Raw genomic sequence first — 27,617 nt, forward strand, 5'->3', positions numbered from 1 at the left:
TAGCCGTGCAGGGTGGTAAAAGGAAATAATTTCCAAGAGGACTAAGAAAATGGGCAGTACTTATCCAATCTTTTGGAGATTCATGCAGCAGTGGGGGACAGGTCACATATACTTTTTTCTTTTTCTTTTTTTTTTTTTTTTGAGGAAGATTAACTCTGAGCTAACATGTGCCACCAATCCTCCTCTTTTTGCTGAGGAAGACTGGCCCTGAGCTAACATCCATGCCCATCTTCCTCTACTTTTTATGTGGGATGCCTCCCACAGCATGGCTTGGTAAGTGGTGCATAGGTCCATGCCTGGGATCCGAACTGACGAACCCTGGGCCGCTGAAGTGGAACATGCAAACTTATCTGCTGTGCCACTGGGCCAGCCCCCACATATACTTTTGAAATGGAGTATTTGGAAGTAACCTGATCCTTATATTTGTGGCACTATATCTTGCCTCTTAGCTCTGTGAGGTGAGTTATTTGGTACTCTCTAAAATAAAAATGACCTTCAAACACAATATATTTCATATTCCACATGACCTCCTTCTTATGGTGATATCTATGCATCTTTTTCTTTTTATATTAGTTATTTTGGGTCTTTTTCCTGTCCAACAAGACTATAGAAAAGACTTTGGGGGCTGGCCCGGTGGCGTAGTGGTTAAGTTTGCACACTCCACTTCACTGGCCCAGGGTTCACAGGTTTAGATCCTGGGCATGGACCTACGTACCGCTTATCAAACCAGTCTGTGGCGGGTCCCACATACAAAGCAGAGGAAGATTGGCACAGATGTTAGCTCAGGGACCATATTCCTCAAGTGAAAAGAAGAAGACTGGCAACAGATGTTAACTCAGGGCCAATCTTCCTCACAAAAACCAAAAAACAACAACAAAAAACAAGACTTTGCCTTTCCTCCTGTAACACCATTAGATCTTTTTATGTTTTTCATGAGACCTTCTGAAATCAGGCCTTTTCTGACTCTGACTAATGGTTGGGGAGTTAGTACATTGGGCCTTATACCCATGAGAATGTTGAAATGAAAACCAGGTAAAGAAGTAATCCGTCGACTCTCTCTCAGGGTTGGGTAATGATACGTTTGGGCTCTCAAGGGAGTCAGGCTCTGTGAGCACAGACTGCCCTCTGAGGCTTACTGTTTGGATGGGCTCTACCCCAGGTCCCAGCATTTGCCCTTTCTTGGAGCTAAGTTGATCCTCTATAAAGGACAACATGCCCTTGTTTATTCACTCTTTTTTGGCTTTGTGCTGAACCAAACCTGGAAGACCAAACTTGGCACTGACTCTGTGTTCATTTATTTTTGTGATTATATTTGATCATTTGGTGTGTTATATTTGGTGAGTCCGTGGTGATAATTAAGTCCTATTGAAAGTTCTTTAAATTTGCACTTTAATTCAGGCCTTCCTTAGTCTCCTTCTTTTTCTATCTCCTCCCCCATCTCACCCCGACCCCGGCCACCTCTGCACGTCCAGCCAGCCCTGCCCAGACTTCCAGTAAGTGCCTGTGGAGAGACAAATATGTTCTTTTCTTTGGTCCACCCAATCGCCATTTGCGATAGGCAGGGCAAGTTTAATTATCCCTGTTGCATAGACGAACAAACTAACTCAGTAGGTGAGCTGTTTAATGTCATCGAGAAATAAGAAAAAGTGGTAAAGTTGGGATCTGAACTTAAGTCTTCTCTCTTCCAACCCAGTGCTTGTCAATACGACACAGAGACCAAAGCAATCATTTTTTTTAACTTCTATGAGTTGTGTTTATTCCTATTCTCCCACTGTCCCATTGAAAGGCACATCAAGTTTAATAGCCAAAGTTCCCAAAGAGATATTTGGAGAATAACTGAGCCAGAACACCTCTGACGCTTTGCCCTGTCACGTGATCTAGTGAGCTCTTATCACATCTGAACACATCTTTCCCACCACAGCAAATCTGAGACGGCTGCTGCCGTGTCCGTGGGCTGCTCCGTCTGTGATGTGTGGGGCCAACTTGAGTGGCCAGAGGCCAGACGGAGGTGAGAGAATCAAAGCCCCTCGATGTGCATTTAAGTTTTCCAAATATTTACAGTTGTGAAATTTTGTGGTGAGGGATTTTACAGCGAGAGAAAGCCACGGGTGCCAAGATGAGGTGATGCAACTCAGCTGTCCCGTGGGAGGAACACCCACAGAAGAGCCGTTTTGCATTGTGTTGGCTTCCAGTTAGAGGAAAAGTCCAAGGTGCTCCTCTGGCTGGAATAGCTAAATGTCAAAACTAATGTCAGAAAGAAGGATCTCCATGAAAATCGATGGTATTTGAGGAAGATAAGTAGGATGCTTTCAAAAGCTGGATATGTTAGTGTATCAGGGACCCATTAGGAAAGAGATGACACGTTGAAATATAGATGATCTGAGAAATATTTAATAAAGGGAGTGTTTACAAAAACGGAGGCAAAGTGTGAAGAACTCAAAAGGAATTTCGCCATGACCCAGGAGTAGTGAACAGTACAGCTGTTATCATTCCTAGGCCTCAGGGATAAAGGGAGGGGGTGATTGCCAGAACCCAGAAAAAGAATTTCAGGTCGAAAGGACCAATCTGAGAGGAGCAGTGACCTACTGTTGAGGGACACAGCCAGCCTGAGGCATTCCCACAGGGAGGGAGCCAGGTGAGGGCATATCCTTGCCTCTCTCTTTCCTCTGACCTCCTACCAGGTGCCCTGATTTGTCAAAACCAAGTGGAAGTCAGAGGAAGAGGGAGCTTCCTGGGGCAGAGCAAGGTGGAGAAAGTAGGAGAATGGACCTGAAGAACCAAACAGAGATTATTCAGCACAGTTGCCTTAGTTGGAGAGTGGTGCAACCTCAGCTTCTGAAAAATGTGCTGAGATATATTAACGTGCGGGATTAGTTAACCCTTCCTCCAGTGCATTGGGGGATCTGTTTCCAAGATCTGCGTGAGTTCTTTTAGAACAAAGGCTATCAAACAGTCACGCCAGGATTGGGTCACCCTTTGTAGAAATCCAAGCTGTACCAATGGAGGATTAGAATGCTGCCTTCCCTCCATTTTAACTGTTGGTTAAGGGTTGTGGCTTCTTTGAAATCAACATAAGAGAGTTTTTTTATTATTATTATTTTTCTATTATTTTTCTATTGTTATTACTATTTTCTATTCATTCCCATAAACTATTTCAAAATGTTGATCAACTCTGGATCATAATTTATGGAAGACTGAGTGAAAATATGTAACGCATATGTTCCTTTACATGTTCCACAATCTGCCCTGGATTAAGCCCAGCCCAGCAGAGAACTATGTACTGTACCATGTTGCAGAGGATAACATAGAGTTTCTTTGTCCTATATAGATTTCATTGTGTGCCATTGGCTTACCTTTATGGAAAACTTAAGGAACTTATCTCTATGCCAAGGATGTTATTGAGACCATGATTTTTTAACCAGAATACCTGTGCTCTCTTGAGCAAATCCAGTGTAACCTCCATCTTGACTGTTAGTTTAGGAATGTGACTGCTTTTAATTAATAACATTTATGTAATTGGTCATGTTTATCCTTTTGAGTTGGCCCCTTGGAAGCTTACGTTTCACAGCCAAATTTATCACTCACCAGTATCAAATGTATAGAATTCTAGAGTACATATTTTATTGTATTTATCTAAGTCTTAACTCCATGTTGTGGTCCTGTCATTCTTTTTTTTCTTTTTCAGCTATTTCTAAGTCATGCGATGGTGGATTTTTATATATCTACCAACGTTGCCTTAAAGTGGGAATGTAAATAAGTGTATAAACCTTCATAGGACTGTCCACTGTTCCCTTGAAGAGGCTTCATATTTCCCTTGCCTCTTTGCTATTAGCGTATCTTTTAATTCCCTGCTCCTTGATCCTGTTTTCTGCATATTGAAATTCTACTGTTCGCTTAAGCCCCAGACCAAATGCCTCTTTCTTCCTAAAACAGTCTCCAGTCTTATCAAACAGAAGGAATCCCTCTCTCTCCTGAATCTCCTCACGCTGGTCTTCCTCACATTCTGCCTCATGTTATACTTACTACCCGGATGTAAGCCACTCAAGGCTGTGATTACGGTTGATACATCTTTATATCCCACACTGCCTTAAACAGCATTTATATTCATTAAGTTGTGACTTAAAGTCAAATATTAATTGAAGGGAGAATAGCAAAGTCATTTAAATGAGTGAATCTTAAAAACTTTATAGAGTATCTAGTTTCCTTCCACCCTGTAAAGTCGTTTAGATTTTCATGAATGACACTGGCCAATAATTTTCCTTCATCGTATGGCTCTTGTCTGGTTTGGGAATCAAAGTTATATTGACACCATAAAACAAACTAGGGCGACCAGCCCCATGGCTGAGTGGTTAGGTTCTCATGCTCCACTTCAGCTGCCTGGAGTTTGGCCAGTTTGCATCCTGGGCCCAGACATGGCACCACTCCTCAGGCCACAATGAGGCGGCGTCCCATATGGCACAACTGGAGACACCCACAACAAGAATCTGCAGCTGTGTAATGGGGGGTGCTTTGGGGAGAAGAATAAAAAATAAAAAGAAGATTGGCAACAGTTGTTAGCTCAGGTGCCAATCTTTAAAAAAACAAACTAGGGAACCTTCCCTCTTTTTTCTGTTTTTTGTTTTCCCCTCTCCAAAGCCCCAGTGCATGGTTGTGTATCCTACTTGTAAGTTGTTCTAGTTCTTCTATGTGAGCCACTGCCACAGCATGGCAACTGACAGATGAGTGGTGTGGTTCCACGACTGGGAAGCAAACCTGGGCCCCCACGTAGTGAGCACCGAACTTTAACCACTAGGTCACCAGGGCTGGCTCTCTTTTTTATAACTTGTATAATCCACGGGAGTTCATCTAATATATGAGAGTTATGTAGCACTCATTTTTAAAACCATCTGCACCTCTTGCTTATTTGAGGGGATAGATTTTTTTACTAGTAATTTGATTCTTAGTGATTACTGGTCTATTCAAGTTTCCTAATTTTCCTTGAGTCAACTTTGCTATTTGATATTTTTCTAGAAAAAATATTTTTAAAGTTTTCAAAATTTTTAGAATAAAATTGTTCATATACTCTATTATTTTTTTCAATCTCTGCTATATCTGTAGTTATATCATTCTTTTTTTATTCTTAATGTTATTTATTTGTGTCTTCTTTTTTCCTTTTTCAATCTTTCCAGAGATGGGTTCATTTTATTCATTTTTTCTAAGAACTAAATTTGGTTTACATTTTTATTTTTATTTTCTATTATTTCCTTGTTTTCTACTTTATTAAATTCTGTTTTCATCTTTTTTCCACCTGATATTAATGTTGCTACACTGGCTTTCTTCTTGTTGTTATGATTCATGTTCTTTCTGTTTAACCTCAGAGGTCCCTGCTTTTGCTACTGGGCACCAATCACTATTTATTTCCACCAGCATCTCCGTAACTGACCTACGAGTTCAAGGGGTACCATAATATTCATGTTTCCCTACTGCTGACTTCCAGTTCCAGATCAAGAGGGAGACTGGAGCCTGGAATTGTTTGTTAGGCCTGGATCTTTCATCTAACCATATTGCAAGTGGCCTCCTTCTCAACTTTATTATAATGATCTGGCTGAAGATAATTACCTCCCTAAGGCCCCGTTTCTTATCTGTAAGCTGTCAGTCCAGCACACACATACCCACCCAACCTTACGTGGCAGCCCTGCCCTGGTCAGCCCACATGGATCCTTCAACTAGACTCCGGTATCGATCCATCCTACCAACCTGGCCCTATAGTCCATTCTTCATTCACTGGCTTGAGCGAGGCTTTCAAATGTAAATATCATCCTACCACTACCCACCTTCTTAAAACCCTCCAATGCCTTCTCATTTATTTTGGAATAAAGTCCTAATTCTTTACTATAGCATATAAGGCCTTACATGTCACAGTTGCTGCTTACACTTCTGAACACTAAGACCACTGTCTCCATCAGCCCTCAGTCTTGTATGCGAGACCCATTTCCAATTTAGTAATTTGGTGCCAGCTGTACTCTCTGCCTAGAACTCTCTTGCCATGGCTGGTTTATTTCCATCATTTGTTGGCTCCCCAGAGAAACCTTCTATAATTGCTCCATCTAGAGTAGCAGTAAGTCTACCCCCAAGTTATTCTGGCCCAGCGAATTTAAGAATCTAAGAGTAATTCTTATTTTTAAAAAATACTTGTAACTGCTTCAGTGTGATGAATAAAATAATACATTTGCTTAAATGCCCAGCTGACTGAGTTAGGGCTCTTTTGCCCGGGCACAATGTGACAGAACATCTTGCAAGATAAGTGGAAATACCATTGGTGATAACAGATGTTCCACATTTCCCCGTTTAATGAAATGCTACTTTAATAAATGTTTTAAAAGTATCTATGATTGCCCTGATGACAATAATTTAAGCACTTTCCTTATCGACTGCTGACTTTTAAAACGGATATTAAAGACAGATCGAGTTACAGTGTCTGTTCTACAGCATGAGTCCTCTTTCGGCATCCTCCAACTGCTGCCTTTCCCACCGGAGGAGGGAAACTCTCTCTAATGAGTCAGCACTTCACAAAGACAAGGTCCTCATTTTCAGCCTTTGTCCTGGGCACCCAGGACATACCCAGCTCTGAAGCCATCTCTTCTCCCCTGATGACTTTTGGCTCATCTCGGCCTTGGGAAATGCACTTACACTTTTGCTGGACCTCTGCCAGTCAGTGACCCCGCAAAGTTACACCCTCCTGATGGCCCCACCCTAGCCTCCTCCATAGCTGAAAGATAGATGGCACATGAGACATTATTTCATAACTACTCATAATTCTGAAGAATTTTGTAGTCCTTTAGTTTAAATAAAGATATAAAAATTTGCTTCTTCCTCTTCTCCTTTCCCCACCACCCCCATAGCCATGGGGAGGACGTGAAATGCCCTTCATTTTAAGAATAGGAGCTAACGTTTCTTAAGGACTTACCATGGCCAGGTCCTCTGCTGAATAATTCACTTTCCCATTTTATATAGTTAGGTCAATTGGAGATTACCTAAAACTGCCCTATCCCCCTATACTATCGTAGCCCCATCCCAACCCACCATGTCAAAAAAAGAAACAGCTCATGTAACATGGGATTTCTGACAATCTAGTTACGAGGATGGTACCCATAGTTACTTTTTGCATTGACATTTACATTTTGCCTGGTTATGATCCGAAGTCTTTGTTTGATTTGTCTGATAATATATTTTTTTCTATAAAATGAATGTATTATGACAAATGAATGTATTATGTAAACTTTTCATTCATACTTCATTTGCCTTAACTACATCAAATATTTCTGCTGACTCTTTTAGAATTAATGGTATTAGTAGCTAACACTTATTGCAAGTTTATTTTAACCCAGAATCTCTAAGATATCTACTTAGATTATCTTACTTTAAAGTAACCTTATTAGTATTATCCATTTGTGAATCGGCAGTCTGAGGTACCAGTTTAGTAACTGCTCCAAACTCTCTAACCAGTAGAGGAAGTTAGATTCAAACTCGGGTCTTCTGACTCCAGGGTCCACATGCTTAATGGCCACACGCCTCTGTCTGCCAATCACCAAAGCTGTGTGCATGTGGGACAAACATCCTCACTTTCTCTAGAACCTCCAGTTGAACTCCTTTATGTATCCCACTGTGCTTCCATAGTCCATTTTATTATGATCTTAACTATCATCCATGAAATGAAAATAATTACACTGCCATCTTACTGGGTATGCTGCGAAGCTACACGATTTTTTTGAAAAGAGGTTTCAGGGGAACTAAATTCCTTCCAACTTATACTTTGAGCCCATTCACATCCAGTCTCACTCAGGAGCAGGAGTGACAGCAGTTTTTCTGAGCAGACATAAAAATCAAGGGGCATTTCTGCCTCTACAACCTGCGTGAAAGAGTATTTTATATTCCCGAATGAAACTGCACAGCCCCAGCTCCTTCCCCCAGTCTGAGCAGCGGTGGTGGCCAGTACACGGAGAGAACTGGGAGGCAGGTGATCGTCCTTATTTAGCTGTGCCAGTGATCATGTGACCAGAAAATGGAGGCGACTCTGTATTTCCAGTTAACTGCTCCAGAAGGGAGATGCTGAGGAGCTGTAACGGAGCATCCTTCTTGCCCCCCGGTAGCCAGCCTCCTCGCATCCTCAGAAGGTAGGTGGGTCCTGGTGTGGCTCTAGGAGGATCGTGTATGGGGAGGACAGATTGCAATGGAGAGTGCTGCTCTCGCAGACTAGTCTATTGCTGCTGGGAAGTTGGAGGGGGAGAAGGAGGGGGATGAGAGGATGCGGAGCTCTGCCCAGCCCCTCGCGAGTGACAGCTGGCAGCTGCATTTCATTTGTATGAACTCCTACTGGAAAGGCTTGTGGTCCCTTATGCTGTCCCTGCCCCGCCCTTGGCAACCAGGTAATTGGGGAACATAAACTCTGCACAGCTGTAAACATTTTTTATTCCCTTATGTCTATGATGAAAATAGAGATAGAAAATCAAAGGAAGTGACAGTTTGGAAACTGTTTAGGACTCTTGCCTAACGGGTATTACAGTGTCTGTTTGGGTTATTTGACAAGCACAGTGGCCCTGGTACAGTGGCATTTTTATTTTTATACTATTGCTAATAGTTATTGAAGCTGGTAACATACATTTCTCTTTTTTTCTAATGAATCTTATAACCTTTAAATCTTACCTAAGTTCTAAGCTGCACAAATAGGTCATCTTCAAAAATGGGCTTATGTTGTTCTCTCTTGACTTTCCAAAATTAAGAGACAGAATAAGCTACTTATAGAATATAAGTATTTCCCTGAGAAACTAAGTTATATGAGAAACTAAAAGAAATTACCACCTGGTCAATTTCAACCAAGAAATACAGAGGTTGTTAAATTCATGTGGAGACCAAAAAACAAGACTCCCACCTAGAAGGAGTGATTTCAAGTACGATTCTGCCTGAGATCAGAGTCTGCCTGTGGTGATTTAAGGGAGAGGGACCTAATCTTTACACACTACCCTCCTTCTCTTATTTGAACTGTTGATGTGGTATTGATTGTATGTAAATTGTTAGGTGAGCACACCTTCCAGGCTCACTTCTAACCAGATGACTGCCCAAAGCCCCTCCTCTAGAGAAAAATGGGAGCTGCCACTGAATGAGTCCGTTTCAAAATGTTCATCTGATGAGAGTTTTCTTAAAATCGTAACTGATAATATTCACAGAATGTAAAATCGGGAATCATTAGGTTAAACTTCCTGGTGATTAAAAAAAATGGCCCACGAAATTTCTCTTAATTCGTAAGAGAGACTTCTTGTCTGAGAGGAAAAGAAGTGCCTTTATGGAAACCTCTCTATTAGTAAATTACACATATTTAGAATGGTGAATGCTCTGTACTTTAAAACAGGCTTGGACTTTGCTCTGCGACTCAAACACAAATAGAAAACAAGACGAGGCTGTTGTCATTCACAGTCAGCGGCAGCTAAACATCCCCAGGAGATTTAGCTTTGTAATGCAAAGTTACCCTTGATGTCCTAAATAAGGTCTGGAGCCTAATGGGTGCTTAAGGATAATGAGCCAGATTCCCTTCCTATTAGCAAGACGTCAAATTAACTTTTTCCCGGTGGTTAGGGCTCTCTTTGATGCTTCCCAGTGAATTTCCATTTCCATTCCATTGGGTTTTTCATTCTTGAATGGCTTTGTACTAGGGGAAGGATCTGTCTCTTATTAAAGCATCACAACACTCCTTGACCTTTGGACTTCATACTTCCGAGCTAGCTAGAGGTCAAGGTGTGGGGTTTGCAAGTAGGTTTAGGTACACAATCTAGCTTACAACAGGAAAGCTTGAGTTCACCTACAGCAAATAAAAGCTTCTATTTCTTTCTTCTTAGTTGGCCTGGAATTGCTTGCCTTTCAACTCGCCAAGATTTTGCAGACAGGGGCTTTACCTGAACCAAGTTCCTACCAGAGTAGTATTTGAATGTGGGATGATTTCTTATTTCTTGTCAATTCCAGTTAACGGGATAGTTGAAGAAAAGGGGGAGGGGTGAGAAGGGCGGGAGGGAAAAGTAGCGAAGGACAGATTTGGTCCCTGGCTTCTTGACTGCCTCAGAGTTGACAAAGAACATTTGGATACACTCCTTCTGGATTGATAATGGCAGGAATCGTGGTGTGTGGGTGGGTAGGTGTGCAAGAGGAGTGGAAGAGGCAGGAGTGGATGGCCCCTGTCTGAGCTCCCTTATCATTTGAGGACACGGTCAAGCCATTTGCCTGCTATTTTGATAGTTGCTTGATTCTCTGTATTGTTCTTGCATCCTGAATTTCAACTGCTAAGGTAATATAAGCTGAAATAAATCTTAGAATTCATTTTGACTCACTTCTTTGTTTATAGGTAAGAAAATGAGCCCTCGTTAGGGATTGACTCAAGATCACATGGTCAGAGGCTGAGCCAGATCAGAACCAAGGGGGGCCTAGCTGTTGATCTCTCGCTATTTCCTTTCACCCCAGGGCCTTTGAGAAGCCCTTAGCAAAATCTCGTCTATGCATTTAAATTTCTCAGGGCTTCAAAAAAATTTACCACTCTTCTATTTTAAGGATAAGGTGACATTTCCTAATTCCTTAACAACACTTAGAAATTTGGGGGAAATGAAACTGAACTCCACTCTCAGAGCTTGTGCGTTTATTTTGAAGGAGATGCTATCCCTAGGGTTGCATGTGATACAAAGATCATTAAGACGCAGTCTCTCTTACCTCACTCTCACTCAGTGGGGGGGGGGGGAGGGGGTAAAACAAATGGCCTGCAAAGGGCAAAGTGAAGTCCATTCCATAAGAGGTGTAACCCAGTGCTCTGGGCCCTCCAAGGCGGGAGAATCTTGCTCCTTCCCCTTTATTGTAGAGGAGCGAGTGCAGGATTCATGGACAAGGCAGATTCAATAGTTGGGGGAATGAGCATTTCAGCAGAAGGAATATAAACCAGAACCATAGAGGCAGAAGAACCATCAGCAAGACTTGGGAAACTAGGAGCTCGTTTTGTCTGAAAGCTAGAGCATTTGGGGACTCTAAAGGGTGGATTGATCTAAATGGTGGAGAGTCCTGAGTGTCAAGCAAAGAAGTTTGTATTAAATGTGCAGGCAGTGGGAAGTCAGTGTTTTTTAAGCTGAGTGTTGTGACTGGCAATAGACTGGCATTGCTACCCGAGAAATGGGAGGAAGATGGAAGGTGGTAGTGCACCTGAAACATGACAGAGGCTGAAACTGTGCCTAGGATGGAAAGAAGGGAGGCAATTCCAGAATTGCAGACACGGGAGAAAGACTGAGGGCTTGAAAATTGAGGGAGATGATAATCTACTGGGGAAGTGCATGGGGAAGAATTGGCACGCCCTGTGATAGGTTATCATTTCCTTCCTCAAGAGTGAGCATCTGCAGCCTTGGTGCACTTGATGTAAGTTTAGATAAGCAAGGTGAAGAAAGTGGGAAGCTCTCTCATCTGAACAAGGAAGAGCCACTTTGGCAGCAGCACTTGCAGAAAGCTAAATCCTCATCTGGTTAGTCAGCATTAGGTCATGGTCCAAGGCTGGCCCACGGTCTCTATGACTACACTTACTTTGTTACCAAGAGTGCAGGTCTGTAAACCTCTATATCTACTGAAGGGTCCTATTGGGGTGGGGTGTGAAGAGGCTGGTGACATTTTCCTCCAGGCATCCTCTTCCCTCCTGGGCAGTGGCTGTCTCTAATCTTACAGGGAGAGGACAGAGAACTCCCAGTTTGAGAGCAAGGATCAGGCCAAATGCTGGCCATGACGAACTCCAAGAAGATTCTGACTCATAGGGTAGAAGAACAGAATGAGTCTTGACAGTGGGTGTGGGGGCTGGGGACAAAGTGGGGAGAAAGGGAACGGGAGAGCTCAGATGTAATCCAGCCCCACTCCCTCCCCAGCCTGTCTGTGATGTCCAGCCCAAATACTGCCTCTTATCTAGAGACTTCCAGGTTAATCCTCTCTACACACTACTCCTGTCTCTATAATTCCATGGTTACCTCTCAGGCATTGTACCCCTCCTGTGCTATTTTGTGTGAACCTGTGTATGTCTTTTCCTCTTCATTGGCCTAGCTTTTAAATTCTCTGAAGGCAGAATGTTTCTGAAGCATTCTCGTTGTAATGCACCCTCTCCCAGACTGGTTTAACACTTTCCATCTGGTTCTAGGACTGAAACATTTGTTGAACTCCTACCTGAAAGAGTAGCCTGGGAAACACCCAGTGAGTACTAGAGAAGTTACATCTGTCAAAGCTTGTGAGAAACTGCTTTGGAAACCCTAGGTGGATAATCAGAATTGTTTAGGTGTAGCATTGCATGGAGACAGAACTTTCCAAGTCTCTTCCAGTCCAAAAGTTCAGTAAGGAACATGAGCTTTCTATAGCCCCTTGAAAAGTAGGGTTTAGTGTTGTCCAAACCCATCATGGAAGCCCCAGTTATAAAGCTTCCATGAACGGGAAGCTTTCGTTGCTCATGAAGCAAGAGAACCACGAGAGAAATAAACATGTTACCACTTAGCAATTAAATTTTTCTATGCCCAGCTAACTCCCAGAAATACCCAGGAAAGGTTTATGAAATTGGAAGTTCTAGAAATAGCTCTTCCTAAAATAAAACAGGAGTGAAACCAACATAAGGTGACCTCAGGAGAGCAGCTGTGCAAGAGGTAGCTTAGGAGGACAGGTAAAATGTTGATGAGAGGAGAGCTAGAGATTATTGAAAGGTCACTGTCGATAACTGGAAGAAAGAAAGCTTTAGGTGGAGTAAAGCCCCAACCCTGGGCTGGCCATGAGGAAGTGTCCTTTGTGCATTAGACTAAGTTCAGCAGTAATCAAAGGTCATGTCCTTGATATAAGGCCTGAGACTGGATTTCCCATGACAACCCTCACCAAAATTTTTCATGCACTGGCCAGTTTATCAGCTCAAGGCTTGTTTTTAACTAATTTAATAGGTATGTGACTGGTCTTAGGCTGTTAATTTCATTTCTCAGGACTAACTTTTATTTACCAGCAGAGACCTGGTAACCAGAAAATGTGAGTAATGTACCAGACAGAGTCTTGGAATCCCATGTAATGCTATAATTCTGTGAAAAACAATTATTTAAAAGCATAAGCACATTCTTTCCCTAAATAGCTGTCTACGTGTACACAATGAAGACATATCAATGTAAAAGAAACAGCCAAATGAATCAGCTCTCCCTGTGACGTTCACATAGCTGTACGATTACTGAACGCGTCCCTCAGGAGAGTATGAAATTAATCAAGTCTAGTAAATTAGCTTCATGGAATGTGATTATACTACGCAGTAAGGCACATGTAAGTAAAGGTGATGGCCTCTTTCTCTCAGTCTCGAGGGGCCTAACTTGGGCTTCTCTCCCTCCTTCTAGAGCTGTCAGGCAGGAGGCGGAAGGGCTTTCTGGTAGAAGGTATGAAGGGAAGGACTGATATGCCCCTTCCACTGCTAAGATCCTCCTCTTTGAAACTCGGTGTGCCTGTGAAGGAGATCAGATACTGTATTCATTTGTTTGAGCTGCCGTAACAAAGGAGCAGCTAGGTGGCTCAAACAACAGACATTTATTTTTTCGCAATGCTGAAGGCTAGAAGTCCAAGATCAAGGTGTCGGCAGGGTTGGTTTTTTCTGAGGCCTCTCTGCGTGGTGTGGAGATGGCCGCCTTCTCCCTTTGCATTCGCATGCTCTTCCTTCTGTGTGTGTCTGTGTCTGAATTTCCTCTTCTCATAAGGACACCAGTCTTAGCAGATTTAGCACCCACCCTAACGACCTCATTTTACCTTAATTACCTCTTTAAATATCTTATCTCCAAATACACTCACATTCTGAGGGACTGAAGGTTAGCATTTCAGCATATGAGTTTGGGGGAACAAAATTCAGCTAATAACAGTTACTTTAGTAATGTGACAGTAGACGTGCTGGGAATCCTGATGTTCCGTGACTGGTGACTGGCCTCCATACTTCCATACTTCAGTTTTGAATTTGAGAGTTCCGTGACCACCTTGAAGACTCACAGTGATTACAGGAGGCCTGGTTTAGCCCAAAAATCTTCTGAGAGTAATATTAAATATTATAATATGAGCAATATTAACTTTTACCAAATACTTTACTCATTATCTCTCTGAAATCTCACGCTATCTCTCCTATCATATCCATTTTGTGGGTGAAGAAACTAAGTCTCAGAAAGGTGAAGTATCTTTACCTCAGTCACATGGTTAATAAGAGGCAGAAGTGAGCTTGATCCCATTGACCCCACCGTGATAGATTGTCTCTCTTATTTGCGAGTATCGGTTTTTCTTAAACTGTTCTGAAAGTCTAAGGAGAAACTCCTTGCAGGAGAAAGTGATGGGGGTTGGAGGTATGAAGGAACTTCTTTTCTGCTTTGAATTAAGGATCTAAGGGAGTCCAGAATACTCAGAAAATGTTGAAACCTTAAGTGCGATCTGGAATTTTCCCATTGCCAGGAGGTCAGGTAATCTAGATCTGTTACACCCTGACCCTTAGCAAGATGAAGGAAATAAGAACAAGAGGCAGGGCCAGCCCAGTGGTGCAGCGGTTAAGTTCGCGTGTTCTGCTTCAGCGGCCTGGGGTTCACCAGTTTAGATCCCCGGTGCGGACACGGCACCGCTTGGCAAGCCATGCTGTGGTAGGTGTCCCACATATAAAGTAGAGGAAGATGGGCATCGATATTAGCTCAGGGCCAGTCTTCCTCAGCAAAAAGAGGAGGATTGGCAGCAGGTGTTAGCTCAGGCCTCATCTTCCTCAAAAAAAGAACTAAATAAAGACTAAGACGCAGCAAAAGGAATTAGGGACTCTGGAGGTGCCCTGGAGTTGAGTATGCAGCCACCAACTCCACCAGGCTGAAGTAGTCCCATTTATCCAGTTGTGCTTTTGTTGGCTGTGCGTTTGGTGTCATATCCAAGAAATCATTGTTAAATCTAATGTCATGAAGCTTTCCCCCTATGTTTTCTTCTAGGACTTTTATAGTTTTAGGTCTTACATTTATGTCTTTAATCCATTTTGAGTTAATTTTGTGTAAGGGATAAGGTAAGGATCCAGCTTCATTCTTTTGCATGTGGATATCTGGTTGTCCCAGCATCGTTTGTTCAAGAGACTGTCTTTTCCCCATTGTGTGGTCTTGGTATCTTTGTGAAAAATCATTTGACCTTATACGTGTGGGCTTATTTCTAAGCTCTCTGCTCTGTTTCACCAGTCTATATTTCTGTCTTTATGCTGCTACCTCACTGTTTTGATTACTGTAGCTTTGTAATAAGTTTTAGAATTAGGAAGTGTGAGATGTCCAACTTGTTCTTCTTTTTCAAGATTGTTTTGGCTATTTGGGGTCCCTTGAAATTCCATATGAATTTTAGGATGGATTTTTCCATTTCTGCAAAAAATACTCTTGGAATCCAAGGCATCTGCTTTTGAAAACCACTTTGTTCTAATTTTTAGCAAAATTACTGAAATAATAAAAGATAACATTTTTTTCAGTGTTTTTTTCAGGCATTGCATGTTCTCCCTCTTTTCTTGGTGAGGAAACTGAGGCACATCAACTATGATGTGCCAGGCCACGTTTTCCATCCTTACCTAAATCAACTCATTTGATCCTTACAACAACCCCCTAGGTAGGTAGTGTTACTTTCCCTATTTACAGTTGAGGAAACTGAGGCACACAGGAATTCTGTAACCTACCAAAGTTCACATATTTGAAAAGATCGGAGCAGGATTCAAATGTCAGCAGTCTGACTCCGGAGTCCGAGGCTTTAGCTGCTGTCCTGTGCTCTTTCTGGGAGAAGAAAAAATACCACATCGCAATTCGGGCTGCATTTGCTAGGCTCTTGGTAGGTGCAGTGCAAGATGTGCAGAGAGGCCCCCGAGTTTCACTGGGTTGTGTCGCAGAGCAGTGCTTTCCAAATTTTGTTTTGCATTAACACATTACTAAAAAAAAGAAAAGAAAAGATAAAGATAAAAAAGAAGAAAAGATTCCTTGGTCATAAATGAGGTAAACAAAATCAAACAGATTTATTTTCTACAGGACATCTCAGACTCTATGACAGTTTCATATTCATTATAAAGTCCCCAAAAGAGGATATAAAACATGGTGTTTCCCAAACTTACTTGGCACAGAGCTCTTTTGCATACATCTGTGGAATCGCTCTTCTGGGCACAGGCTTTGGGAAGTGCTGGCTTAAACAAATGACTGGAAGTGCCCCTTCTGTGTCTCTTTTGCCCCCAGGACAGTTTGGAATACTCTGGTACAAGTGCTCCCTGTGTGTCCATTTCTGAGTCTGTCCCTATCAGTCGCAGGCCTGAGATCATGGGGAGCTGACTGTGGGAGTGGATTCCAGGACTCTGCCCCTGCCTTGCTATGGCCTGCTTCCAGGGGTCACTAGGGTCTGAGAGGTTACTCTGTTTTAAACTACAGTCAGTGACTGTGTGGGAAGGAAAAGATAGAGGACTTTTATGCTAGAGGAAAGCAAGAAACGACTGACCCACCAGGAAGGAAATACAGAAAATAAAAATGGAATGGTGGTTACCAAAGGCACAGGATGCTGGAGCATCCATCATGTATTTATTCAACAAATGTTCCAGCTGCCGGCCAGTACTCTAGCTCCCGAGAATACTGCAGGGATCATGGTACCAGCTGGCCCTTTAGGAGCTGACACTTGCCTCATCCGGATGGAAATGTGTCCTTTCTCTGCCTCAGTTCCTTCATCTGGGAACCAGAAACAGAAAACGATGCCTTACAGGGATGCTATTCAAAAACAATGTTAATTTCAAAAGGATAGACTTTTGGAGTCAGAGAGATACTATATGGAATCAAGGAGTTGTTTGTTTTTTTTTAAGGAAAAGAAGAACATAAATAAAATAGTGAAATTTTCAGAAGCAGAAAAATAAATTTTTAAAAAGAAACAAAAACTTAGCCTGAGAAACAAAGCAACAAATCTAAGAAAATAGACAGAAAAAAAAAATGGTGAAAGGAACCCAAGTGAAAAGAATATACTATTGGAAAAGAGAAACTCTAAAAAGATAGAGTGCAGGTACTGAAAAACAGACCACGATACAGGGGTAGAATGAGAGCCATTTAAACAACCTGCTGCAAAGGATGAATCAGCAGTTGTCAGGAGAGCAGGTCGTGGCTGTGTCTTGCTGATTTTAAGATTCCCACTGCTTTGCGCAGATCAGACCTTCAGAAAATACTTGTGAGATTGTGCTAATATCATAGACATACGGCCAGAGGGGACGGCGGCCCCTTTGTTGTGATGGGCTCACCAAAGCCTGGGCTTCTCCGCCTTTCTTCAGGATGCTGTCATTTCTGTTCCTGCGCTTTGCTATGCCTGCTGCTTCCTACACTTTATTTTGGAATAACGTCAAGAGCCATGATAATACAGCCCTGGGGCGTGACAGAATAATATTGCTACTGATAAACAGCTGAAACTACTTACTAAGCACTTAATTTTTTCTACTGTTAAGTTGAATTTGCCCAAGATTTAAATTACCTCTTTATTTTAAAATGTTGCACATGCTCATGTTTTAAAAATTGAAACAATGCAGAAAAGTAAATGAATAAAAAGTAAAAATCTCTTCCTTACCATACCTACTCCATATAGGTAACCACTATTAACAGTGTATTTCTATTCCTTCTAGATATTATCTATGCCTAAAAATATATATAAATGTATATAACCTTATACAAACAATATCATTCTAAACATACCTTGTAATTTGATTTATTTATTAAATATATCTTAGATGCCATTCCATGTCAATACATTTAGACATTTTTTTCGCATTGATATAACGAATTTCATGCTGTATTTAATCACTCTCCTATTAATGGGCATTTAGATTATCCCTTATATTTTCGTAAAAAAATCAATTGAGTGGAAAATTTCCTTTAGTCACTGAATAGACACCTTGGGTCCAAGGCTGGGGACACAGTGGTGCAAAGTACTCCGTACCCCAAAGGCAGAGATGGCAAGAAGCTCTCAACAATTGGGTTAGATGCTTCCCACCCAAGCCTCTTAAAAGGTGACCCAGTTTGCTCAACTCAGCATCCCCCCAGCCTACATGAGCAGAAGTTGGGAAGGGAGGAGACTGAGGAATTATCAAGAGCCACTGCCTGGTTAGGAGTACTGGAGGGAGTCCCCTTCTGCCCCTCCAAAGCCAAGGGAGGGCTGCTCCAAGAGAGTCATGGGTAAAGATACGGAATACTTCCACAGGAGAGACTGGCGTCTCGTGCCCGGTTAACGTCTGTGTAGGCAGTGGACTTGTGGGTCTGCCCTGATCCCACCTGGGCAAATGAAAAAAACCTTAAAGAGAGGGTGACTGGTACTGTGACTATAGGGGTGAGGCAGGGTGGTACGGGTGTCCTGTGCATGCAGTGACGCCAGGGACAGTTGTGGATTTGAGCCATTTTGTAGTACCCCACCTGTTATGTGCTGAACTGTATCCCCCCAAAATTCATATGTTGAAGTCCTAGTCTTTGGAGATGGGGTCTTTAAAGAGGTAATTAAGTGGAAATGAGGTCACTAAGGATGGGGCCCTAATATGATATGACCGACGTCCTTGTAAGAAGGGGAGATTAGGACACAGATACACACAAGGGAGAAGATGCAGGGAGAAGACGGCCACCTGCCAGGCAAGGAAAGAGACCTCAGAAGAAACCAACCCTGCTCACACCTTGATCTTGGACTTGTAGCCTCCAGAACCGTGAGAAAATAAGATTCTGTTGTTGAAGCCACCCATCTGGTGGTACTTTGTTATGGCAGCCTGGGCAGACTAATACAACCCCCAAGGTGAGGAGACCTCAGCCAGAAGCAGTGCCAGGAGCTGAAGATGTGGCGTCAAACCAGATCTCTGCTATCGGAGAAGTGGACAGTGGGGAGACCCCCTGGGCCCTCGAGGAACTCGTACCAGAATGAAACAGATAGAGGGGCGGGGAGAGGAGTAAAAGAACAGTCCAGCCTCTCCCAGCCCCACCTCACCCACCTCTCAGCCCCTTTTCTGGACTGAAGATGCTAGAGTCAGAGGAGGGATGGAAAAGCCCTTCCTACCCAGAGTTCCCTGAGGCAGAGCTTGGGCCAGCACCAGCAAGGAAAGTGAAGGGGATAAGATTTTAAGATGAGACATTAGTTGGGTTGAAACTGAACTGGATTTTAATAACTGAAAGTGACAAGATAACATGCAGTAGGAAAGGGACATTCAACATAGCACAGTTGGGATACTGGCGATTGGAGAAAATTTAAACTATTTCATGTTTGTATCACCATCAAATTCATACCGCTCAAAAAAAAAGGTGCTTTTAGTAAACATGTTTCTACATATATCTTGGTGTATATTTGCAGTATTCTGCACTATATAGTCTCATAATCAGAATAGCTGGTCAAAGACTATCTACACTTAAAATTTTGATGAATACAGCCCAGAACTATACCTCCGCTTTTACTCTTTATGCTCATACAACCATATTTGGGGCTGCCACTCGCACAAAATGTGAAAGCTTCACAATTTTAAAGACTATATATATATATATATATATATATATATCCAACTTTAAGATGTGAAATTTTACTCAAGTTGTTTTCATCTAGAGCAGGAGTCAGTGAACTATGGCCCCAGGTCAAATCGTGTCTGCCACCCATTTTTGTACCTAAAGTTTGACCGGAGCACAGCCACGCCCCTTCATTTACATATTGTTTCTGGATGCATCAGTGCTGCCACAGAGTCGAGTAATTGTGAGAGAGACTATGTGGCCTGCAAAGCCTAACATATTTAGTCTCTGGCCCTTTGCAGGTAAACGTTACTGACCCCAGCGCTGGAGAAGTCAGACTTCAGTCGTCCGCCACGCCCTGTAGATCAGCACGTGTAACTGCCTGGGCAGCAGTTGGAAGGGTATCTGTGGAGGCGCCTGTTTGTATTTCTGGGGCCGGATTGTCCACACTCTTGAATGACTGAGGGGAAGGATGTAAAACTAGAGCAGTGCAGCCATTGCGCTGCACTGTGGGGAAGGGGACGCCTGGTGAGCGCATTTCCTTGGGCAGGAGGGTAGGGCAGGGAGGCATCTACAGGCTGGTCTGCACAAAGCAGAAATTCCAGGGGGTGCTGAGCTGTTGAAGTGGGGACAGGCAGGGTCTCAAAGCCTGTCCTGAGATGCCTGTCACTCGGCCATCCTAGAAGCTGCGGCCCTGGCACTGAAGACTCTCTTCAGTTCTGAAGACAAACAATAGTCCACTTCTCTTCCCCCGTCCGTTGCTTAGCCCCGCCCACTCCCAGTTGCTCCTAATATCATCAGAGAGGAGCTTTCATAGTTGAGGCGGGGAGGACTCAGTAAAATCTGCCCTGGTTGATTTTCACCTCATGTTTAGAGCGATTACTTCCTTGTAATATCACTTCTGTAAGAGTCGCCTAAATTTCTAAATTAAGTTTTCACAAAAGCTTAACTTATTATCAAAAGTAATTTGTTGAGGGGCCAGCCCCGTGGCCAAGTGGTTGAAGTTCCACACACTCTGCTTTGGTGGCACAAGTTCGTGGGTTCGGATCCTGGGCACGGCCCTGCTCCACTGATCAGCCATGCTGTGGAGGCATCCCACATACACAGCAGAGGAAGATTGGCACATATGTTAGCTCAGGGCTAATCTTCCTCAAGCAAAAAAAAAAAAGGAAAGAAAAAAAGAGGAATATTGGCAATGGGTTTTAGCTCAGGGCAAATCTTCCTTACACTCACACAAAAAAAGTAGTTTGTTGGTAGAGAATTTTGATGATCAAGTTCCAGTATGTGGCCAAACATGAGGAGCACTTTCCCAGAAGAGCAGGGCATCTTCACACCTCTAAATAAGTGTCTTTGCTCAATAGTTATTTATTTATCTCCACCACGTGCTGAGCATTGGGAGTGCCTGCCTTCCATGCATTGCACATTCACAACCAAGGATTTAATTATTCTCTGAAAAGCAAATGGTTTAAATGATATTGAGGCTTTCCTTCTATTCCTGCTCAGTGTTCCTAAGATTTACTGTAAAGAATTTTATGCACAAAACCACACATGCTATAATTCAGGCAACAGTTCAAGAACTTATCCAAGGGTCATTTGTACTACAAGTGATTTTTGCTACCTGCAGACTTTTAGAATCCAGCCCTGGGTAAGGAGCCCACAGCGTGTCCCTCTCCTCTGAGAACCTGAGAACAGATGGCTGTGGCTTGTGGGTTTTTGCAAAACCCCTAGTGAAGGTGTTTCTGGGTGAGTGCCCAGTGCTTCTCTTCCTTTTGTTTGCTGTCATCTACTTTTCCTATTCTCACCTGCTTCCTTCTCTGCCTCAGCGGCTGGCTTCTAGAGGCCACAGTGCTTATCTGTTCTAGGGAGAGTGAGGTCCAGCTGGGTAGCTGATTGTTGCCAAGAGCCTCATTTCATGGGCTCAAACCCAGCTTCCTGTTGTGAGGCCTAAGCTCCCGTCCTTTCCTTGGTATCAGCTTGATTAAGCTGAGTGTGAAAGCCAGTGCAGCCTCTGTTTTGCCTCCTAGTTGAGTAATTTGATAAGCGCCCAGGGGTTCACAGAGTGGCTTGTACTCTTTCCTTAAATTGTGCTGTCTACTTTTATCTGACAAGAATCCAGAAATGGCAATCCTCCAACCGTTGGGCTTTAAACGGCTAATTTATGTACTTAACAAAGGAAGGTGAGCACCTCATGAAAGGTTTTGTTTGTTTTTTCTTTTTATCTCCATTTCTAGAGAAAGCAACTTTATCAGTCCAGTATATCTTACTTGACTAGAAGGAAACCAGGAGAATTTTAGGAATTTTGACATAAAGGAACTTTCTCTTTGTGTAATCATTTTACCAAAATGTATCAGCATAACCATCCCGTATTTTTCTAAAGAACAATTAACGTCTTAACATATTACCCTACTTCTATGGAGCTATATTTTTTAGTGGCCAGATCTTATTAGAATGATTATTCCCCAGAAGGGGCGCTGCCTGCTGCTGGGTGTCCATCCCTGTCAGGAAACATTACCATCTAGAAATGCTGTCTGTGTGTGTGCCAAGTCTTGGTTCACTGATCATTTCCTATTAAAAAGAATCTGATCCAAGGCCAGGCTAATCCTACAGCAACAATCAAATGCCTCCAGATTCAGAAATGCAGGAGGGATGTAAAATGTAGAATGGGCTTACCCTTGTCCCTGGTCTAGAGGCAAGAGGGTGCATTTAACTACATCCAGAAATTTTGCCTTTGTGGCCCTTCACTCTGTGATGTCAGGACTGCCATGCTACTGCAAGAAGGATAAGTACCAGAAACACAAACTCTTCTAATGCACATGGGATCCATTCTCAAATTGGAGAATTCCATTTATGTCACTGTTCCCCCACTTGGTGGATTATGATCATTAGAGGGGCACGCAGATTTAGTATAAATAGCATTGAATCACATAAACACATGGTTCTTTTTCCAACTTCCTGGGTTGAGTTGAACGTCAGCTAACTCAGTCCATTTTATTCTCTAACATCTGAATTCAAGGCTGTCTATTTGCCTCTGGGGACTTCTTTAGCTGCTTTCACAAGATTTGATACATAGGGCTGTAGTGTTCAGTTACTTACAAATGTGTTTTTCAGTTGGCAAACTGTCTTTTTTAGGATTGATTTCTAGATGTATAGCCCTGAAGTCAGAGAATATGATACACGTGATACTGACTTTCGGTATTTTATGATATATTCTGCATAGCGAGTTTTTGTGAGTTTGAAAGAACTGTATTTTTATTGAGTGCAGATCTGTCCCTTAGCTCAAGCTATCCTATTACATTGTTTGAATCTTCTCTATCTTTATGCATGTTTTTCAGATTGATTGATAAATTCTTGAGAAGTATATTCAAATTTTCCTCCATGAAATTAATTTCTCTTTATAATTTATATTCAGTTTTTGTTTTATTTATTTTTAGGCTATATTGTTAAAAGCATATTGCCTCTGGAGTATTATATCTTCTGAAGAATTATCCCTGTTATCATGAAATAACTTTCTTAAGCCTTAATAATGCTTTTCTGCCTAAAGTCTGTTTTCTTTGACATGAATATTGTAACACTTGCTTTCCTGTGGTTAATATTTTTCTAATATTTCTTTTTTTTGAGGAAGATTAGGCCTGAGCTAACATCTGCTGCCAGTCCTCCTCTTTTTGCTGAGGAAGACTGGCCCTGAGCTAACATCCGTGTCCATCTTCCTCTACTTTCTATGTGGGACGCCTACCACAGCATGGCTTGCCAAGCGGTGCCATGTCCACACCCGGGATCCGAACTGGTGAACCCCGGGCTGCTGAATCGGAAGGTGTGGACTTTGCTGCGCCACCGGGCCGGCCCCTGATATTTCTGTTTATAGCACTTTATTGTCAACACTTCTGCATTATTATTTTTGGATGTTCCTTTTTTAAGCAGCCTGGCTCCTTATGGTGACACTGCCTACTATGACAAACAACCCAAGTCTCACTGCTTTAACACAACAAAGGTTTAAAAATTATCTTTAATCATACAATCTCTTTCATATTGTCTTGGGGGGGAGCTTTATTGCTAATCCTTCTGTTTACTGCATCTCTTGGCAATCTCTCATAATGTTTGTCCCTAGTGTAGTTTGCAGTTTGGGGTTTTTTTTGTTGTTTGTGTTGTTTGTTGTTTGGGGTGTTTTGGTGTGAGCTCCTCTTTCATAGGGCTTTTTCTTTCTCCTGAGTGGATTTCCAGTGAATCCTAGATTGTAAAAGTAGCACTACCAAGTGGATTCACATTTGTTTCTTCTGGAACCCTAGGGCTCTAGGCCTTCAGTGGTCCTCGATGAATTTTCACTTTGACTTGAGTTCCCACACCTCTCAGGTAGTATAAATTGACACATGCCTGGCATTCAGGTAGTGTCTCTAATTCTCATAACTTGCTTGTTATTTTCCACCCAAGATTCCAGGCAAACTGTGCTTCCCGAGGCCAGAGGACAGTTTGTTCTCATCCCCTTTTCATGAAGGGGACAGTTCTTTCAGGTCCAAGGCCTTATTTAGAAGTTGAGGTCTAAACCTTGCCAGCCGCTGGAGGCCACTTCTCCTGTGGGGCCCTCAGGCCTATGTCCAGTCCAAAACCCTGTGGGCTACCTTTTCATCAGCTTTCTCAAATAACTGCATTTCTGGCACCTGGGGGTTTCCCTTGGTTTCTTTCAAGTTTGGAAATGTATTAATCGCTTTTTGGGTATTCTGTCTTATACAGGATTTCTTTGTATTTACAAGATTACATGGCATTACACTTTGCCAGACGCTTTCTAGTCTCTTTTTTTCTAGCAAAGAGAAAGAAAGTCTTAGCCCGAGAGCCCAGGAGTTTCTACCTTGAATTTAATAGCATTGTCTTATTTTTATTATATTTAAATTATGTGACTGTTTAGGCGAATGATTCTAAGTTTCCATATATGCTATGATACAAACCTGCTTTTCAAAATAAATTTACTTAACTAAAATAGGTCAGTTTAAAGAAAAGTATTCAGTAAATTGACAAGCGTGAGATGTCTATAAAAAACCATAAAGGTGGTATATCAATACTCAAGCTTATAGACTACTTGAAAGCATTCGATGCCCTTTTGAGCTTTTGTCCTCATTTTTAAAAACGTTCTTTCGTGCTTTAGCACCCAGATAAGAAGATGTGTGCCGTCAACACCAGCCTGGGTTGAGAATATGAGGGATGGGTTACCCAAATTAGGGAATAGGATGAGTCAAATATTCCCTTCAAAACAAACAATAAAGGCCAGCTGTATTACTCAGAGTGGGCTAGATTAGGTTGTGGTAACAAACTCAACATCTCAGGGCAAAACACAGGGAAAATTCCTTTCTTGTTCCCATCTCCAACGAGCTTTAGTAGGGGCCTCTGCTCCTCACAGTGGCTAGACCACAGGCTGCCAGAGCCCCTCCACAGCCCCCAGGGCAAGGAAGAGCACATGGCACCCCAGGCACTTCCTCCCGCGTCTTCTGCCTGGACGTGACACCTGCCACTTCCACTCTCATTTCATTTGTCAAAGCAAGTCATGTGGCCACCCTAAGTTCAAAGAAGGGGAGGAAAGTACAATTTTATCATGTGCCCGAAAGGCTGAGAGCCAGAAATATTTGGTGAAGAGCAATAACGATTATAAAACCATCCAGCAAATGAACAGTCCTGGATCCATCCTCTAGATGGAGACGTGGAGCTGAGCATCTGTTTGGGAGGTCGGCCATAGTAGAGTCAGATGTGTGTTTACAACCCCCTCAGCCTCTTTGTAGCCGCATTCTGTACACAGAAAACCCCAAATTAAGTAGTGACTACGGATGATAAAGTAAAATACTTACCTTCACGCTGGGCTGATTTGTTACCTAGCAATCCCGAGAGGCTTCCATTACTGACCGTAAAACTTCATCCTGCTCAGTCGCCAATGACTCTGTTCGGCCACTTCACTTCTACAGATATTTATGGACCTAATATATGAGTATGGTTGAAGTATTTACAATAAGCGCAGCGTGGGTTTCTCCCAGGTTTGCCTCTAGGCTATTCTGGTTCAGCTTTTCTTCTTGTCCCTGGGGTTTCCTAAAACATCCCCGTGGTTTTCTGTAATACCCATGGGTTTGTGAGAGTCCCTCTCCTCTGATCACACCCTGATCACAGCCTTCAACTTTTCCCTTCCCCCACGCATGCCACCACCGGCTTTCTAGCACCTTCTTAACAGAATCTCTGCTCTATGTTGCGAAGGAGTACTGAAAAACAAAGGCTCTATTCACTAATGTCAGTGAGTTCAGGGCACTTAGAAGCTCTATGGAGATTTCTGTAATAGTGAAATTTTCCCTTGCCTGGGCTAATACCCAAATCACAGTAACCTTAATTATGTTTTGTCCAACCATGACACATACTTTAATTAAATCACTGATCCTGACATTACATTTAAAATGAAGAAATGTGATACCTTAAACTTAGTCAATGCTTCATAATTTACAGAGTACTTTCATGTATATCACTGTGACGTTAGGTATTTATTAACTCCATTTAAAATCACAAAGATGGTGACCCAGTTTTCTCAGCATTAATCAGCTTGTCAGTACTAATAGGAGAACTATAACCCAGGACTATAAACTCATATCTAGGGCTCTTTCAATGATCCCAGGGTGGTGCCTATAACTTACAAACATTGACAAAACCTACAAAAAGTTAAGACTGATACTGTCTATTTTAAAGCCCTTCGTATATAATTTGGAGCTCAGGCCACCACCCTTAAGTGCTCTGTGAAGAAGGTGGAGATACAGTGTGGTTTTTTTTCTTTTAGGTTGACTCGTAGGCAGAGGACTAGCGAAAATAATGTATATGTGCATTTAGGGTATTTCAAGCTCAATAATTCAATCCAACACATGTTATCGGGTATTAACTTCTACCAAATGCTGAAGACATGATAATAAAGAAGACGGACATGGTTCCTGTCCTTAGGAAGCTTCAAGGCTAATGGAGAAGGGAATTATAATAGATGGCCAAAAAGAACTACAATGTTAATAGATAACTTTTTTTTCAGTGTTTTTTTCAGGCATTGCACATTCTCCCTCTTTTCTTGGTGAGGAAACTGAGGCACAGAAAGATTAAATAACTTGCCATATGACACACAGTAAGTGATAGAGCTAAGATTTGAATCCAGTTGCTCTTTTTTTTTTTTTGAGGAAGATTAGCCCTGAGCTAACATCTACCACCAATCCTCCTCTTTTTTGCTGAGGAAGGCTGGCCCTGAGCTAACATCCATGGCCTTCTTTCACGACTTTATATGTGGGATGCCTGCCACAGCGTGGCTTGACAAGCGGTCCAAACCAGCGAACCCAGGGCCACTGAAGCGGAACGTGTGAACCGCTGAGCCACTGAGACCGGCCCTCCCGTTGCTCCTAACAGCAGCATTTTGCTACTTCGCAGGTACTGCAGGGGAGTCAAGGGGAGTACACCCAGATTACTTCAGGTGACAAGGGACCGTTGTAAGTAAATCTGAAAAACCACATCAGCAAGGGAGACCCGCAGTCTATCCCTCTGGGTCCCAGGACTTTCAAAACTGGGGCCTAGAGCAGGCCTTCTGTTTGCTCTTCACTCCCACCTCTATGGCCGGACAATTTGGTTTGCTGCCACCCAGCATGGTGTCTTGGTTTGGCACAGGTTATCTTGTTCCTGCCAATACATTGTTGCCTTTGACTCACACGCGGACCTCTTGCTCACTGATTTTCTGCTAGGGTGCATGATTCGTTTTAAAGAACATACAGAGTGGAAGCCACAAGATACTCCTTGGGGTTTTGTTTCTGAAAGGGTCTGTGGGGTCGACAGGAAAAGACACAGGCATTTACTTCTCTCAGGGAAGCAGCACGGAGTTATTGGTGATAGTCATCATTATTTAACCCCATCGTCCCATCTCCACCACAAGAATGAGGCTGTCCGTTTTATTCCTATTACATAGAACGTCGTAGACACTCAATGCATATTTTTGAATAAATGAAGCAAGTACAGTTGTCACTAGAGAGGTAGAATTTTGTTTTCATCACAATGCTTTATTGACAATGGGGGCTTTGACTTAGATCCTGGAGAAATTGACTTGGATCGCAGGTAGGGAAACTCGAA

At 42.6% G+C, this 27,617-nt stretch overlaps 1 protein-coding gene across 13 annotated transcripts in view; it reads left to right on the plus strand.

Moving 5' to 3' along the window:
- Positions 1–27,617, plus strand: part of PRUNE2 (prune homolog 2 with BCH domain) — a 242,626-nt gene that overhangs the window by 176,982 nt on the left and 38,027 nt on the right. For 3 of the 13 annotated variants that reach the window (XM_070590666.1, XM_070590667.1, XM_070590668.1), the window contains exon 1: positions 7,997–8,153. The exons of 8 other annotated variants lie outside the window; for them this stretch is intronic. In XM_070590666.1, the coding sequence (XP_070446767.1) occupies positions 8,086–8,153 (68 nt within the window). In that variant the 5' untranslated portion in view covers positions 7,997–8,085. Of the gene's footprint in view, positions 1–7,810; positions 8,154–27,617 lie in introns of those variants that run through there. 2 more of the 13 variants (XM_070590665.1, XM_070590664.1) reach the window with 2 other exon arrangements.

Source organism: Equus przewalskii, chromosome 22 (assembly GCF_037783145.1).
Source record: "Equus przewalskii isolate Varuska chromosome 22, EquPr2, whole genome shotgun sequence".
Lineage (NCBI taxonomy): Eukaryota > Metazoa > Chordata > Mammalia > Perissodactyla > Equidae > Equus > Equus przewalskii.